The sequence below is a fragment of the Callorhinchus milii genome, unplaced genomic scaffold, assembly GCF_018977255.1.
Source record: "Callorhinchus milii isolate IMCB2004 unplaced genomic scaffold, IMCB_Cmil_1.0 Scaffold18, whole genome shotgun sequence".
NCBI lineage: Eukaryota > Metazoa > Chordata > Chondrichthyes > Chimaeriformes > Callorhinchidae > Callorhinchus > Callorhinchus milii.
The window spans coordinates 14,587,729-14,605,811 of record NW_024704759.1 but is presented as its reverse complement, the minus strand read 5'-3'; the positions used below and the strand labels follow the sequence as shown (position 1 = coordinate 14,605,811).

The window sequence follows — 18,083 nt, the reverse complement described above, 5'->3', positions numbered from 1 at the left end:
AACCAAAACTTTAAAACAAAGTTTTACACAACATACTTTCTGGATTTGGTGTCGATGGTGCTTCTTTCACCATTGGTGTTGGGGTGGGCTCCTTTTTGCTCTTCTCCCCTTTCTTGCCCTCACGCACAGTCTCTTTGCTATCATCTCCCAGATCTATAACCAGTTCATTCTCAGAGTCAGAATCAGAGTCCAACCCCAGGCGCACTGTTGGAGAATCAGTCTCATCTTTACTTCCCATTTTCTCCTTCGGGCCCTGCATTTTCTCAGTGAGTTCTTTCTCTGAGTCTCCATTTGCCTTTTCCTTTCCAACTATCTCATTTTTACCCACAGCAGAAGATGGGCTACCCTCTTGCTTCACTTCACTCTGACCCATGACCTGTTTTGGCTTCTTTTTCACAAAGGATGAATCTTTTTCACTCCTGGAGCTTTCTTTCTCCTCTCCCTCCTCTTGACCATTATTCAGTTTCTGTCCATCATCGCTGTAATCGCTATCGCTAGTGTCCGATTTTTCAGATTCTTCCGAATCGCTGTGTTCATCAACTCCTGCATCCACGTCCTCAGAAATTTCATTTATTCCTTGGGATAAAAACATGCTTTTTCAGACGTTACTGAAGTTGATTAGCATTCAGCAATAATATTTTCAATCAAGTATTTGGAGGTTTCATAGACTGGTCAGCACTAATAATACAGAAATCCATATGCAGAGTTTTAAAACAAAAGTTGAGGGTTTAGTAACTTAATGCGATTCAGCTTTCCTCAACAGATGCATTTCATCAGTTCTTGTTCAAGGCACAAGTCAGACCACTGCATTAATAAAGTGCTCTATCCTGGCAAAGAAGTTACTGATGGCCATTACTGCTCCTCATCAACACCCATCCAAATACCAATCTTAGACCAACATCAAAGATTAGAAGTGTATGGGTTAGATTATTACACCTTCCTAGCCAAAAAGAAATGGGGCTGATTGGAAGTCGCGATAAGGCGTTATATCAAATCAAAAGTTATTAGGATTATATAATTATTAAAAGGCATTTTAAATTTCAAGTGTGTCCGCAAAGACAGTTGTGACAATTTTTGTTAAGCATATATAGACCAGGTTTATCAAGACTTTCCTGGTCTAAATTATGTTACTAAAAACAAAACTATATTCCTACCAAGCTGTGCTTTACAGCTCTCTATTGTCTTGTCCAGGTTAAGCAGGAAGCTGCTCCGAATCTGATGCTTTTTTGTTGAAGTGATGACCACAGGAGTTGACTGCTGCACGGATTCACTCAGCTCTTTCAAATCCATCTCTGCTTTGCTGCGATCTGTTACATGAAAGAAAGTTTCTAAGCAGAAGGTCAAATAAAATTCTATAGCTTTAACTTGATGCAAAATGTCACCGATTTCTGAAACACTTGAACCCAAGCGCCAGTTTAGCACCTGAGTACAATGGGGAAGTTTGCTGCTGCACCAATATACTACATCTTGGAGTAGTGCAGTATATTTTGAGCATGAGTTAAGTTTGCAATCTGACCTCAAAATGCAGCCAGGACTCTTGGACTGATGAGTACAAAAATAAATGACTCTTCTCTTTGTCTTTTCCAGGTATGGCAGTAGTTTGAAGGAAGGGCAATTTGAAGATGTTTAAACAAAAGTGAAGGCTGTCTGTCTGGTGTGTTAAATCAGGTTTCCGAATGTAACTTTAGAAGTACACACAAATATTGCCCCTCCCGTTCTCCTTCCTTGAAGGCTTGCTCTCTTTCACGCAATATTGATAATTGCACAAATATTTGTGCGTGTATAGATATTTTACCCACACACACTCACTCTTCAACAGTGTCCCTCCCTCCTTCCCAAGTACTGAATTGGTGGAGCAGTTTCTGGTCACACTAACCCAGGTTGAGGTTCAGAATGCTGCCTGTTGGAGGGGTTTTCAAAGTCCTCTCTGTTTTGATAGCGATGGGAGTGGATGACTGAGGGGAGAAGGGTTTGGGACTGCCTGAAATACTACCACCATGACTAGTCTTCACAGATCCGGGAGAAGCTGAAAGAAAAAGAAATCAATCCACATGTAACTGGCTTATAGCTCCTAGGTTTTTAAAAGAATAAATCCCATTCGTGCCATAACTGGGTGAAGAGTTGTTTAAAATGTTTAAGAGCTAAATCAAACATATTTATGTGTGGACTACGATACATCCATTATACTCAGTAAATAATGCCTGGATTTAAAAATTTGTTCAAAAGCAAATTAAATAATATTATAGAAAATAATACGCTGAGATATAATATATAGTTTGGGATATGCCCTGGAGGGTCATGACCCCTTTCCTAGATATTTTAAAGGCATCAACTCTCAGGAGTATCCATCCTCAGCAGCTTCCCATTGCCTCGTGAATTCATTCTTTTTCACCACGTGATTTCACAGAGGAAACGCAGTACACACCTGCGTTCCGATCAATGAAATCCATAGACTCCTCGCTTGCGCTGAAGTGACTGGAGGTCGCTTTCATGCCCTTGTCTGCGGTTTCGGCTTCCACATCAGACCCAGTGTGAACAGAAGAGTTTGTGCTCATCGGTGAGCGGGGCATGTCCAGGGAGATCCTCCGGCTGGGGCCGCTGATGAGCAAAGGCTTGCTGAGCACAATCTTCGGCGATGCGGTCATGTCAAAGTTTAATTTAATCTTTTCATATTTATCAGGTTTCGCAGTCCCTGCTGCTGGGTTCTGAGGGTCGTTCAACATCTGGTATTGGTTGTTGGGAGTGTACGGTGTCCTGAAAGGTGCATAATTGAACACTCCAAACTTTTTGCGGATATTCTCCACGTAAACCTCCATCTCCTGCATGGCACTGTTAAAGATGCTTTTTGTCTTTTTCACAGAAAACGGGATTTCCTTAGACATGAGGTAGCAGTTATTCATTGGAACCCAGGCCCTGTGTCACGGAGGAAAAAAATATGATTTTATTAAATGATAAACCAAAATATCCTGGTTGGTTTATATTGATGTTTTCAATTCTTATTTCCCCAGTACAACAAATTATTTCAGAAAAAAACACAGGCACACTAGGATTCTGCTGAATTGAAGGCTTCTGCTAATTTATACTCAGTTTGGTAGCTCGGAGGCATGTGAGGGAGCTTCTCAATGTCCCTGTCCATAAGCCAGTTGTGCCCTTACCTCTCAAGCACAGGATATGTTAAGAGTGCCCTAGGAAGTCACAGGCAAGTAGGAAATGTCGTCCATAGGATGGGACTCAAAAAAACACCATCCTTCAAGTGTTGTTTAAACTGATACCCTATGCTTCATCAGGTCTCCAGCATCCAAGCCCCAAATCATCAAAATTTAAAAAAAACTGGTAATACAACGCCATTAAACATAATGTGGAGTCCTGTAGCTCAGTCGTGGAGTCCTGTAGCTCAGTGGTTAGAGCACTCGCTTTGCAAGTGAGACACCTGGGTTCAATTCCCGGCAGAGCGAAACCTTGGGCAAGTTTCCTTACTCCACACAGAGCCTAATAATAATCCCTCCAAAACCCAAAACAATAATAAATTGGTCATTTTCAATCCACGACTGTTTGTGGGACATTGCTGTGCGCAATTGGCTGCCGCGTTCGCCCACAAATATACAGTCAATTCACTTTACAGTATGTTCTGTGAAGCGCTTTGGGACGTCCTCCCGACGTGAAAAGCGCTATATCAAATGCAAGGATTATTATTATTATAAGAAAACAAAATTATTTAGCTGAGAATTCCTGTTTTTTATGCTCAGTATCTTTTTGATAATTGCCCAGAATCCAAATGCTAAACGTTCTGAGAAATGGCTTTCTGAACATCAATATCTGGACAATATAAAAGACAGGTCATCTCTCACCTGTCATGCTGTCCAAAAAACCGGGCATCAACCTGCCCATCCTTGTCTCTCAGTGCTTTTGCAGGCCAGAATGGAAAGCCTTTAAGTTTAGCCCAGACAAGCAAGTGTGGATTACTCTGTATAAAGAAAAAAAAAGTGTGATGCTTACAGGACGAGTACAGAACAACAGAGAAGCAGCTGAAGAAGAGAAAATGAATAAGAGAAGGAAAGAGTACTTGTTCAGAGCTAAAGTTTCTTAAAGACTTTACAAGACAGAGGATTAAGCTATGAGTGTTAATGTGACATGCACAGGGAGTGCTCTACCACTATAGAGAGTATTCACAGCTTGTTATTTTAGATTAATTAGTTAGTTACAGGATTTCCACTTACACAGGGTTCACAGAACCAGTTGTCTCTCTTCTGGCAAGATGCTAAATAGCATTCCGGACAAACCTCAATCTCATTCATCTGTTTTTTTTTAAAAAAAGAACCCAAATGGGAAGACAATTTTTAAAAATTTACTTCAGTAATTAACATCAGCCTCCTGAATATTTTACATCCTCAATTTAATATAAAAAATCTTCATAGCTCACTGTTACAAGCATTTCTTTCAACTTTAACATGTGGTAAATTATCAATAATTTTCAAATATTCATACACATTAAGTTCATGTGGTCCAAAATTATTTTAGTTACCAATGTGTTCCACTGAAGTTCTTTTAAGAAGATTATTTCCTCCAAAAATAAATTCAATAAAAACAAAAAGGATTCATCGAGGCAAACAACGACAATATTTGGGTGAGGAACAGTTTTCCAATATTCCCATTGGGAAGGTAGAGTACAACGTACATATTGGATAATTGCTTGTACATTCATAAGAAATAGGAGGAGTAGGCCATTCGGCCCCTCGAGCCTGCCCCGCAAAGCACTCCCACAGTTGGTCTAACCCAGGTTTGATGCAGAGCAATACTCCTCCCCATGCAAGTCTCAGAGTGGTTTAGTTGGTAAAGGCACCATTTAGTGCAAAACTGAACCACTAAAAACAAGGATCCAGATTTGATTTTCAGTAGTTGTAGGATTCACAGCTAACAGATTGTGGGGAGGTCAAAACAAGTGAAGATTCCTGCTTTTGATCACCATCCAGTGACCCCTGGACACATGTTTACTTGTCGAGTGAGGACAGGACTAGGCTTGGCTGTGATGCCCACATTCAAATAGCTGCCGACACATAGGATCTAGGCTCATGCATGAAGGAAGATCCTCTTGAGAGACACTAGTGTTTGAAGGACCGTTCTCCAGCTAGTGATAACCAGTGATAGACAGTGAGAAGAGGGAGCAATTAAGAGGGGCAAGGGGAATAAAAAAAAGTCGTCTCAATGTAACACAAAGTACAGTGGTTCCAAAACACCACACGACTGTCCATTACATACTTACTTCATGCTCGCAGATTTTAATGATCACCTTTGCTGTTGCTGTTAATTTGTGATTCGCTGAAACAATACAAAAAATTACTTACTTTAAATGCAGCTCATTTTAGTTCAATAATAAGGTATGCATTGCAGTGTATGTGCTAAGAATATGACAGAGTGTTATAAAAAATTCCTCCATGTTTATTTATCTCCCTATCATTACCTGACATTTCTTTCAAGAAACTACAAAAAAGTTTATACAGCACTCAGTCTGAAACGCAGGTAATTTATGCATGAGAATTTATATTATGCATGAGTTATTTTACCTCACTATGCTTTTCAAACATAACAAAACAACAAAATTACATGTATAGAGCGCCTTTCATGTCGGGAGGACGTCCCAAAGCGATGAACAGTCAGATGTCGGGGCCCGAGTATGGGGGAGGGATGGTGTAGAGGTGAGGGAAGGCAGAGAGGTGGGAGGGAGACCAAAGGCACGGTCGAAGAGAAGGGTCTTGAGACCGGCCTTGAAGGATGCAAGGGACAAAGCGAGGCTAAGGGACCGTGGGATGGAGTTCCAGAGTGTAGGGGCAGAGAGGCTGAAAGCCCGGCCACCGATGCTCGGAAGGGAGACATGGAGCAGGCCGGAGCCTGATGAACGGAGGGAGTGGGCAGGTTGGTAGGAAGTCAGCAGGTCAGAGAGGTAGGAGGGGGCAAGGCCGAGATTTTGAACTCGATCCTCTGGGGGATGGGGAGCCAGTGGAGTCGGGCGAGAGTGGGAGTGATGGGGTCATGGAGCATGGTGCGTGAGAGTACACGAGCTGCAGAGTTTTGGATGATCGGCAGCTTGTGAAGGGAAGAGTTGGGAACAACAACAACAACAAGATTCCATTTATAAAGCGCCTTTCACGTCAGGAGGACGTCCCAAGGCGCTGCACAGTTGGGTCATGACCCGAGCAGGGGGGAAATGGTCAGGGTGAGGGGAGGGGAGGGAGCGAGGAGGGGGGAAATGGTCAGGGTGAGGGGAGGGATGGGAGGGAGCGAGAAGGGGGAAGAGAGTCGAGAGGGGAGCTGAAGGCTCGGTCAAAGAGAAAGGTTTTGAGACCGGCCTTGAAGGAGGAAAGGGAGGAAGCAAGGCGAAGGCACTGGGGGATAGAGTTCCAGAGCCTCGGGGCTGAGAGGCTGAAGGCCCGACCACCAATGGTAGGGCGATTGGGGCGGGGGACGTGGAGCAGACCGGAGCCGGAGGAACGGAGGGTACGGGCAGGTAGGTAGGGGGATAGTAGGTTGGAGAGGTAGGAGGGAGCAAGGCCGTGAATGGCCTTGTAGGTGAGGATGAGGATCTTGAAATCAATCCTCTGGGGGATGGGGAGCTGGTGGAGGCGAGCGAGGGTGGGAGTGATGTGGTCCCGAAGCCTGGTGCGGGACAGTACACGAGCTGCAGAGTTCTGAATGACCTGCAGCTTGTGGAGGGAGGTGGCGGGAAGGCCGGCGAGGAGAGAGTTCCCATAGTCCAGCCTTGAGGTGACAAAGGCGTGAACCAGGGTTTCAGCAGCGTGAGGGGTGAGGTAATGGCGTAGTCTGGCGATGTTCCGGAGGTGATGGAAGGCGGTGCCAGTTGTGGTGCGGATGTGAGGGAGAAAGGACAGCTCAGGGTTGAACAAAACGCCGAGGTTCCTGACTGGCTTTGAGAGGTGGAGAGTGTAGCCTTGGATGCTAATGGTGTCGGTACCTGAGGTGCGGAGGCGCTGACGTGAGCCAATCAGGAGGGCCTCGGTTTTTCGCACGTTGAGCTGAAGAAAGTTGTCTCTCGTCCAGGACTCGATGTCGGACAGGCAGGCTGTCAGGACATCGGTGGTCGTGGAGTTGAGAGTAGAGGAGGAAAGGTAGAGTTGGGTGTCATCCGCATACATGTGGAAGTTAACCCCATGTTTGCGGATGATGTCACCGAGGGGGAGCATATAGAGGGTGAAGAGGAGGGGACCAAGGACAGAGCCCTGAGGGACTCCACATGAGACAGTACGGGGGGTGGAGGAGAAGCCATTCGTCGAGACAAAGTGAAGACGGTGAGAAAGGTACGACCTAAACCACTCAAGGACAGTGCCTTGAAGGTTGAGGTGGGAGGACAAGCGGTGGAGTAGGATAGCGTGGTCGACCGTATCGAATGCTGCCGATAGGTCGAGGAGGACGAGGAGGCAGAGGGAGCCCTGGTCACAGATGGTCAGGATATCATTGGTGACCTTGACCAGGGCAGTTTCTATGCTATGGGCAGCACGGAAACCTGACTGAAGGGGTTCGAAAAGAGAATGGGTGGAAAGGAAAGAGCGCAGTTGGGAGGCGACAACTCTTTCCAGGAAGGCCGATGAGGAAAGAGTTCCCGTAAATCAAGCCTTGATGTGACGAATGCGTGGGTGAGGGTTTTGGCAGCCTGAGGGGTGAGGCAGTGGCGGAGTCTGGCAATGTTGCGGAGGTGGTGGTAGGCAGTGCCAGTCATGGCTCGGATGTGGGGGAGAAAGGACAGTTCAGGGTCAAACAAGACACCCAGGTTCCTGACCGGCTTAGTGAGGTTGAGTGCGCAGCCATGAATTAATTAATTAATTACGAAAGGAAAATGTGGCAATGTTTAACATTAATTATTTTAAGAACTTGATTTCTTTAACAATGGCACGTATATGAGGCATCCTTCATCACAAAGAGATGATATGAAATCCTCAACATGTTAGAATAAGTGAAGCATACATCCCAATAGCAGACACTTACCTCCATTATATATGATGCAGTTATGTAATATCCACTTGACATCAGCCAGGAAAGCCTCAGTGCAACCATACATTTTCTTCTTGACATTCTGGGAAAACAGAGCCACACAGTAGGTGTAAACACACCATTGAGTATCACAACAAGTACATCAACCCACCACAATGACCCTGCCGTCACTACAGTACAATCTGCTCATGGGATTGGACTTCATGAGTCAGTTTTATAGGCCAACTGATTAATAATGGTCACATTCCAATGAAATTATTGATGGGTTAGGAGAATTATTGTTACCCAGCACACCAATCAATATGTATTAATTCTGGGGACAGATAGTGAAATGGTTCAGCGTCTATATTGACATGTGATGTATACAGTAGGATGTAACCAATGGTTCCTATTTTAGAGGATCAATGATCTTGCAGCAATCCCAGGGTAAGATTTGAAATGAGTAAGGTTTAAAAATGTAAAACTTCTAAAAATCACAACTCTCCAAGAATTCAACTCTCCTAAATAGGCCGGTAATGAAAAAAAGGTTCAGTATTAGCATCCAGAAACACAGACCAGTGAGATCCCAGGTCCTCCTGGTCAGTTACTGAATTAGCTTATCTCAGCCAGGACAATATTTATCCTATCTCGTCATTCTTAGGCTAAGGAGGGAAGGAAAATAAACAAGGAAGCATTTTGAATTGCCAAGGCTATGGAGTGGTGTCCGCTAGAAAGGATGCATGTTGAGGGCAGGTTGAACCCTGGTGTGATCCTTCGCTTCCCTTTTGGAAAAAAAACCCCTGCAGTTTCTCATTGCTCAGAATGGCAGTTTTGGCAAGCGACAAAGAGAGAGGTTATCCATAATATTTTAACACAGTACAAGCCAAAACCTCCAGGAGAGGAGATCGAAAGCAAACAAAAGTTTGTTTGTTTGTATTGTTTATAGTATTGTTTGTATACATACATTGTATGTATATATATATATTGTTGCTGGTACTGCTCAAGTTTTCAGAAACACGTTGTTATGATCACTGGATGGTATATTTTTGCACTGATTATTGTAGTAACCGAGTCATTCCACAGGATGGCACCGGCAAGAACAATAATTTATATCATACAGTAATGAAGAGCGAAAGAAAAAGGAAGTTAGAAATAAAATGTAAAGTGTTCATTTTAAAAAAACAAGGAATGGAGAGATAAAGACCCAAATCTATGAAAAGTGTCTGTAATTTAACTAAACAAACCAGGAGAGCTTTACATCTGAGACTTACCTTTTCCAGTGTGCAAATGTCCATAGGATGAAATATGTATTCTGCATAATCTGGATGTTGTTCTAATGAGACTGGTTTCTGGAAAGGCTCCGTCTGTTAAAAAGGAGTATTTGCATTTTCAAGGCGTTGTTTAAATAAAATGGCCGGCAGATATTGAACTGATGTTGAAAGAAACATTCAGGTGCATTTCCTTCAGAAGCAAGAGGACAGTCATCTCTTTGATTCATCGACTCTGGATGAAAGCAGCTGTGTTTCAATAGCACCTTTCATCAATTTGAAAATTTTTGCTCACATAAAGAGAAGAGGAAATACGGACTCGCATCAGTAAATTATATGGGCCTTGGCAAACAAGTACAAGAGAGGTAAGGTTGAAGAAGCCCTGTTAAACCACATCTTTCCAAAATACTAATAATCGTGTGCAAAGGCACTGCACAACTAGGTTGAACAGAGTAAAAGATTGCTGGTTTGATTCCTGTTCCGTGCTAAATTATTTCAGACAGAGAAGCAAGTTGGGGTCACTATAATCTACCTTTGTGTCTTTTGGGCTAGGGAGAGGAAATAAAAGGAACAGCTGGGATTTCTGCTTTTCATATACGTGTGGGAGTCTGGACCGAAAAATAAGAGTGACTTGTGCGGGTACAACATGGATACCATTGTCCCTAAAATATGGGGCAACACCTCAGCCACAAACTAAGCTTCAGGATCGGAACAGAAATGAAAGACAAAAAGGAAAAAAAATCTGTAGAATGAAAGAGTTACCATGACATATTTCCAGAAAATTAACACCTCTAACCCCCCACCCCGGTAAACATTGGGAATGCACAACTAAACCGTGTCATCTAGCGGTGATGAGCCAGCTAATCAGTATTGCTATGCTGCACAAACAGGTTATGTGTCCTGCCATTTCTACTTACTCCTGGTTGTTTCATCTTCTGTAGTGCAAATTTCAGCAGGTAAGACAACTGATCTATAGTGAGCATAGTCATGGCTTTACTCTGAGTTTCAATACATTCAGCGACTGTGATTTTCTGTTAAAGATAACAAAACAAAAGGGATTAGACAGTTAGTCAGTTTGCTTTATTTTTCAGCTTTGACCTTCACATCAGTTGTAAATGACCTCAGTAGAATAAGAACAGGGTGTCATGAAGACTTGTGGATAATCCAATATTAATCTTCAAGATACATTTATTTATGTATAAACTCCATCACTTTGTGAATGGCTGGAACACCAAACATAGCCAAAGTCACCAGCTTTTACACCAAAATGACTTGTTAACCTTTTGAGAAATTCAGATAAATTTTAATAATGAAACTCTTCCGATTCCAAATGCTATAAAATACAATAAAGAGAAAAAAATTGAAACTGTAAAACTTAAGAGCTTTAAAAAAAATCGTCTTGGGACTCAAATCCTCTTTCATTACTCAAAAGGCTAACATATCACGTATATATTTGATCCAACATCCTTAGAGAACGCCAACCATGTTCTTAGCACTGTGAGTCAGTTCCCTGTACCCATACCACTTTGTGTTATCAATGAACCTCACCCGGGAATAGTGGCTACATGCACCTTTTTAAATTTATCGTCCAAAAAAGAAACCCCTTGACTCTTCGCTCTTTTTTAAAAAAAAATTTGATTAAATTTTCATGCCCGTTTCCCTCACCATAATTGTAACCGTCTGTTACCATACCTCACATTCTGGACAGAACCAGTCCCCTTCCGGTTCAGCGTTCAGTTTTAAACACTTTGCATGGTAGACACGAGGACAGAGCTCGCAGCACAGAACCTGGCCCTCCCGGTGGCACACCCAGCAATAGAAGTCATTTCGACCATCCTGTGGTACAACATGAAGAAGGTCTTTGGTGAATGGCTGCTTCATAGAAGCAAAGGGACCACGTCTAAGTGTCAACTGAAATGGCAGGCAAGAGAAACAGGCTTGGTTTCAAAATGGGATGATCAGCATTTGTTAGGGTGCAAAAAAAATACCAGTTCTGTTAGGCTTTTCGTCCCCGCCACCAGATGGTTAGGGATGTAATCATTGAAAACCGTCTCGACAACGCAAGGTTGTCACAACAGTACAAAATAGTCAAGAGACTAGTGCCAGGCTTTTCGTTTTCTGAAGCAAGTCACAAAAAGGTTCTGCAATTCAGGCCACTGTGCTGCTTACTTTCACTTAATTCTTCAGTACACGAGTCTTGAAAGATAGGAAAAGAACCCCAAAATATTTTGACGTGTAACCTTCTGTACAGAAGTAGAAGAAAAGCACAGAGGCAATGCCCAATTGATTTTAGGATTCCAGAAGACTTGCAGAGACTTATTTTAAAATCAATTTTTTTTCTCTTAAATACGCACAGTTTGTGCACAATCAGGAAAATCCCTCCATCTGAATAGTGAATTCGATACCTAACAAGTACCGGTATTCTAATTACACTGCATCATCTCACATCTACTGTACTTAACATTATTAAAAATTCTAATTTGTTAAGATTTATTTAGAAATACTGCAGCAATATTTTACAGTGCATAAGAAACTTGTTCTTATGTTAAGTGACTAAAGCCACAAATCTTTTTTGGACAGTTTTCTGGTGTTTGCTCAATTAAAAGCGCCCACGGGCCTCCAATGTGCAATAGTTAGTGAGGAAAGTAATAAAATAAATCATGTAAGGAAGAATACAGCCCCTGCAAACATGCAGCCTGTAAACGGCAGTGCTTTTGAGCACCAGCGTGCATTGAGTTGGTGGAGAACATCACAGGGGTAAGTAGCTTAGCCACAGGGAGGCACTGAACCCAAAACCAGGTGTTTCCTCACAAGGTGGAGAGCAAAAATCTGCACAAGAGTCATCCATGCAGTCAGTGCAATGCCCTGAGGAGCAACACTCACAGGGACTTTATCCTTAAAACAAGTGCGGCAAAAAGTGGTGCTCCTTCACCTTTTTTTTGATGACGGTAACTGACCAATATGGTGTATTCGCATGCAAAATTAAGCCCATTCAAATTTAGGGTAGGGTTCACTGATCTGACTAGGCAGACAGTCTACGAGACAGTCTGTCTGAGGCCCACAGGTGTGCAACATGAATTCCTGTTCATTGTTACACAACATTGGGTAACGAGTAAAAACTCACACCAGAAAATCTACTGTCTAAAAAGGACATTCTGAAATCTTTGTGCACAATTCAAGACAGCAGATTTGAGAATACCCCGGAACCAGTTGATTAAGAAAAATGTTCAACACGTGACCTGGCTTCAAGACCCAGTTGTGCGAGGTCGCAAGTTAAATATTTTTAAATTGTTTTTATATATAAAAACCTCATTCAGCAGGTTTCTTGGTGGGATATTCTACTTGTACCATGGATGTCCTTCCTTCTTTCCCACCCCGCTCCCTTTCAGCAATTTTGTAATATAACTAAAATTGCTTTTGCACAGAAAACAGAGGGATATGTTTTTGCTTAGATCATTCCAGCTGTAGCCGACTGAAACACACCTTGTAGAGGTGTTAAACATCTCCTTTTGTCTTCTGATTTTGAGGTACACAAAGAGTTTGCAACCCGGGAATAAGATAGTTTTGCAGAACTGATCAAGAATATTTGAAGAGTTCAAGGTGAAGGAAACTAGATATTCTTAGAACAATTAAAAAAAAATTAAATTTCTACAAATTGAATGGGCGGTCTGCAGTTGAATACTTCAATTATTCCTTCATTCTTACTAATCTCCCCATATTAAATTAAATATTTACTCCAGTCCAAAAGCTATAAGCCTCTGCGCACAGCAACTCAACTTTAATAGATCTCAGGCTTAGTATAATTGGACAATTTGCGTCAAATGTGTCTTGAGAGGACATCCATGGTATAAACTTCAAGATCATTGATGATAAATATTAAATACTCAGTTATGAAATAAAATGACAAGACTACCACAAAACATTCCTAATGGGTAGTTTTTAAAGACACAAATATAATTGTGTGTGTGGCTGGGGAATCCTTTCAGCTGATTTGTTTTTCTATGCTTTTTAATGAGAAGGAGGTTGGTTGAATTGCAAAGGTATATTTAAAAAATATTTTTGTAGTCATTTACGGATCTGATTAAGGCGTTAAAGCCAATGTTCTACATTTTATGAACTTGAATGATGGAATCAAAGCCAGATAACCAATTTAGCATAAAATATTTAACTGTTGCATGTGGAAGAGAGATGAAAAAAATGTCAAAAGTAGTGCCTAATTCAAAGTTACAATAGGCCATCACCGGTCAGAGATTGAAAACTATCTTCCATCAGACAAAATACTCTATCCCAGCTACATGGGGCAGTAAGACCTTTATTTACAATGAATTACGAACTGAATTCAGACACATGGATGCCTGAAACAGTGTTTGCTGCTAGAGGCACAGGTATTTGGGACAGATGCATGAGGACACCCAGTGCAGCTGATGTGTAAAGACAAAAGTGTTCCCTACCAAATAGAAGATGTTAAGGAATCACTAACAGCCAACCTGATGTGAAGAACAGTTCAAGGTGCCCATGCAATGATTATATTTAGTTCACAACATCCAGGATACCTCTGGTTCTATCCTTGATCAACCGAGTTACTTGTCAATCCGATTAAAAAGCAAGCAACACTGAAATCACATGCAGTGATGGTCTTGTGTTAAAGCACCACACATCCATTAATAAATCTGACTGAATCTCTGGTGACCTTATTCCCTCTTTAAATCAAAACGATTCCCTTAGATTTCCACCAATCTCAGAGTTTGGGCCGAATCAAATAACACACAGCAATATCACCGCCAATAACAATCACAACTGGTTAGCGGATCACTAACCAAGGACTCTCAAACTTTTACCAAGTTTAGATTACAAGGGAAGATGATCTGGTTAAATCCTGGGCTCCTAGTCATACCGAGTGTTTGGTTAATAAACCACATGCAATAGCCATAATTGGACACATTTGTGGAGGAGATAATCTAACTTGGTATCAGCTGAATTTCTAATACGAGGGGGTAAAAGAGCTCCTCCTATATGGCCTGGTGGGTGAAAGCACGTCCCGTGTAGCAGTGCGCCTGACAGAACATCAGGTTTGGATTCGTGGCTGTTGGCTGATGGCAGCCTGGTACAAATTGATCTTAAATCTGGACTATGAGATGAAGGGGAATATCAGAATTCCCGCCTCTGAAAGCGATACAATTCTCCCAGCGAGAAGGTGCACACGTTGCTATCGGGATCAAGCTCTGCTGCAATGCTCTCCACGATCAAATAGCCTAGCAATACTCACTGTCTAGGTGGGCTCTTGGGAAGGGCACGAGTGGAACCCTATCCCAGCAAGAATGACTGTCTTCAAGAGAGAAGGGGAAAAAGTTTGCAAGAAAAGTGTCAATAAATAAAGGTAAACTAATAAGCGTATCAGTTACAACCCTGAAGATGTACATCACCTCCGTACACGCACACACCACTCTTTCTGAAAAAAGAAAGCGAGAGGCACACTGATCAGTCAAATCCATTTGAGAGCCCATCAAAGCAAACCTACGTGCAGATTCTTGTCTTTGAAATGGTGAACAATGATAATAATAATAATCCTTGCATTTGATATAGCGCCTTATCACGTCTTCTAGACCTCTCAAAGCGCTTCACAGAATATGCTGTAAAGTGAATTGACTGTATATCTGTGGGCGAAACGCGGCAGCCAATTGCACACAGCAGTGTCCCACAAACAGTCGTGGATTGAAAATAACCAATTTATTAACAATGACGTGCCTACACTATTTCATGGAAAAATTCTGAGAAACAAACTTTACAGTATATCCTGTCAAGTGCTTTGAGACATTGACAATGTGATAGGCACTGTATCAAATGCAAATATTATTAGATATTCACAAATAACTCCTAGATCTTTTCATCAATCAGCCTGCTGCCAGCATATATCCCATTTATGGCTCCTTTCACTAATTTTACACTGATCTACAATGAACCGCATCGCCTGGCCCAGTTATCTACAATAAATTATTCTGAAGCCAGTTGTACGTTCCTCACAATTTTCTTTTTCTATGTTCGTACAATCTATAAACTTTCACTAAACTTGGCCCAGGCATTAATGACTCAAACTAAAGATCCCAATACCAGCACTTGCAGAACCTTGCTCATAACCAACCTTCAGTATGAAACATCTTTCCCATTACAACAACAAAATAGTCATTATTACACTTTACAGTATATTCTGTGAAGCACTTTGAGACATCTCAAAAATGTGATAAGGTGCTATATCAAATGAAGGAATATTATTATCCTAACCTCACAATCTTACTTTTGGGTTAATTATCTATATATTGCTTTGCATTCCTCTGCTGCTGGTATAACTGTCAGATATGCTGTGATGGCCAGTGTGATCTATATGACTGTAGTACAAAGGAGACGAAGGAAAAGTCACAAACTTAATAAAGCTAGTCTGCTTTTTTAAATCTACCCCCAGTATCAATCAAGAAGCGTTTGAACAAGCACCAGTATATAAACAGAGGGAGGCAATATTGGAAGAAGAGAAAGTCTTTTCCTTTCCCATAGATTCTAAACCATGTTGCTGATGTTACGCTTGCATTGGATATTTGCTGGAGTGATTAGACAAGCCTTGAGCATCAACTCTGATCCCTTCATCTTTCAAAATACACAAATACTCTCAGATACAGTGGCTGTAGCCAGAATTTTGTTGTAGTTTTGCAAAGGATTTGGAAAAGCAGTCAAAATGTCATGAGAAGAAAACACAGTGCTGCAAATAAAGTTGTACAAGTATCAGGGCCTCCTTTAAAAAGGCAACAACATTTATTTTTATGGTGAAATGTGTTTATTTTAAATCTGGGTCACAGCGTAAAATAAAGAAAAAGGAATCTTTCACTGAAGTACATTGTTTTAAAATGGTTATGCAGTGGAAATCATAATACGATTTCTTCCCTCCCCGAGTTACCAAAGTAGGTGAAATGTTCCTCATTCTTTAAATGCTTTGCATACACAACTGTGCAATCATCCAGAAGGTGTGGGGGGAGGGGGCGGTAAAGAAGAGGAAACGAGAAGGATCACTTCACTTTGTCATCGCATCAACATGAGGCAAATTTGCTAAGGTGGGCTTCCCACTTCATTAAATATCAGGCTCAATATTAATCCACCCTCTAATCTCACGCTGTTGAAGACAACAGAAAACCACAAATAGGAATAGGACACCCCCAAGAATTGTATCACCAGGCATCGCCAGGTTAGAAAGCGAGAAAATTCATAGAGAACTTTAGGAAAGAGCTTTATTCAATACCTAGAAGCTGAACCACATTCACAAAATAAGGCAGACCAGGTAATTAACAGGTAAATAACATTCATTCTCATTCTTTCAACTTCCACAAACAGCAGCACTTTGCAAGAGTAGGCCAGAAAACTAAGGTGCGACTCTGAAGAGAACACTGAAGCCAACTCGGAGCACAGAACCGAAACTGCTGTCGAAGACAAGGATTCTCACTGAGAGCATGCAAGTTACTTCAAGTAGCTGTGTTGAGACAAATCTTCCACACCTTGACCAATGAAGCAGCCATCACACACTATACCCGTTAGGAATAAATAAATTCCCAACTGGTATAGAATTCCTTAAAAATTTCTAACCAGCAGGGTGTTGATGAAAGCTTGCTCAGATTAATCAGTTTGATGCCAATTGTATCTAGGCGTTTGTAGAAAGCTAAAGCTCCGAAAGTCATAGATGCAATATTTGTTTTCAGGGGGAGGGCAACCCACAGGTGGTGTAGAAGAATTTGACGATGATTTTCTTTTTTAAAAAATAACCCAGCAAGACGAAAGATGTAGTCTACAGAGTGCCTGCGACTTTCAGCCCCTCAGAAACAGCTAAATCTTCAATGTATGGTTTACGGGCATGATCCCAGATCCAACAGGTTGAAACTACTATAATGTGTTGCTAAATAAGTTTTTTAAAAAAACCACAAAATTTAATTTTAGTTTTTTTTATATGAAGTTAAACAAATGAGTTTTGTTATAAATCTTTACTCTTTGGTTCTAGCTCCTGGAATTTAGGTTATTATCATCAGCAGATAGGATTCCTTTACACACTAAAAATGGACAGAATTTTTTAATCTCAATCTAGAAATGAACTCTTGGACCACCTTCCAACATGTCGCATGCGTAGTGTGTCCAAAAAACACAAAATGGTATGATAAACAGGTACACTTTAGAAAATACTAAAAAAAGGTTATCAAACAACCTTGTGAGAAAGAGGATTCACTGTTCCAAAACTAATTGAAAAAATAAATGCTGGACTAGCGAGCACAGCATTCTGACTTTCCCCGAAAGGAAAATCATCTTTTTTTCAAACAAAAATTAAAGGAGCTAGTAATTTACAGAGAACAAGATGAAATGTAAAACTTTTTTTTAAAACCAATTTAAAAGCTGCATTACACCATTATTTGAAAATAAAATTTCCATGAATGAAAGGCTGGGAGAGGAAAAGAAATAAGATAACTGCATTGAAATTATAATTGCTCTCCACATTTTAAGGCACCTGTCAATCATTCAATATATTGTAGTAAATTTAGTGTGATGAGATCACACACACACACAAACCATATTGGTTTCCAGCTTTGCTCAAAAGCTGGGTCACAGTTCCACAGGTGCCACAAACCAGTGAGGATCAGGCTATTCTCTAGGTGGGAACTGAAACCGTGAGTATTGGTAGGCTATTCAAGGAGTAAATATCAGCCAAGCTCAATCCTCACTAACCTCTACACACACTTACCAGCAGAAGTAACTGAGTGGTGATTTGGATTATAAACCTTTCCCCACTTCTCTAGCTCATGGGCATCATTG

General features: G+C 41.4%; 1 protein-coding gene across 10 annotated transcripts in view; it reads right to left on the bottom strand.

Annotated features, from left to right (window-relative positions):
* The window catches only part of zmynd8 (zinc finger, MYND-type containing 8), a 46,464-nt gene that overhangs the window by 7,157 nt on the left and 21,224 nt on the right, over positions 1 to 18,083 (bottom strand). For 7 of the 10 annotated variants that reach the window (XM_007905178.2, XM_007905179.2, XM_007905176.2 and 4 more), the window contains 11 exons: positions 10,941 to 11,159; positions 10,166 to 10,279; positions 9,252 to 9,344; positions 7,996 to 8,083; positions 5,261 to 5,316; positions 4,218 to 4,295; positions 3,849 to 3,964; positions 2,426 to 2,913; positions 1,877 to 2,026; positions 1,155 to 1,307; positions 37 to 576 (listed from right to left, as the gene is read on the bottom strand). In XM_007905178.2, the coding sequence (XP_007903369.1) occupies positions 37 to 576; positions 1,155 to 1,307; positions 1,877 to 2,026; positions 2,426 to 2,913; positions 3,849 to 3,964; positions 4,218 to 4,295; positions 5,261 to 5,316; positions 7,996 to 8,083; positions 9,252 to 9,344; positions 10,166 to 10,279; positions 10,941 to 11,159 (2,095 nt within the window). The remainder of the gene's footprint in view (positions 1 to 36; positions 577 to 1,154; positions 1,308 to 1,876; positions 2,027 to 2,425; positions 2,914 to 3,848; positions 3,965 to 4,217; positions 4,296 to 5,260; positions 5,317 to 7,995; positions 8,084 to 9,251; positions 9,345 to 10,165; positions 10,280 to 10,940; positions 11,160 to 18,083) is intronic. The other 3 variants (XM_007905182.2, XM_007905184.2, XM_007905183.2) reach the window with 3 other exon arrangements.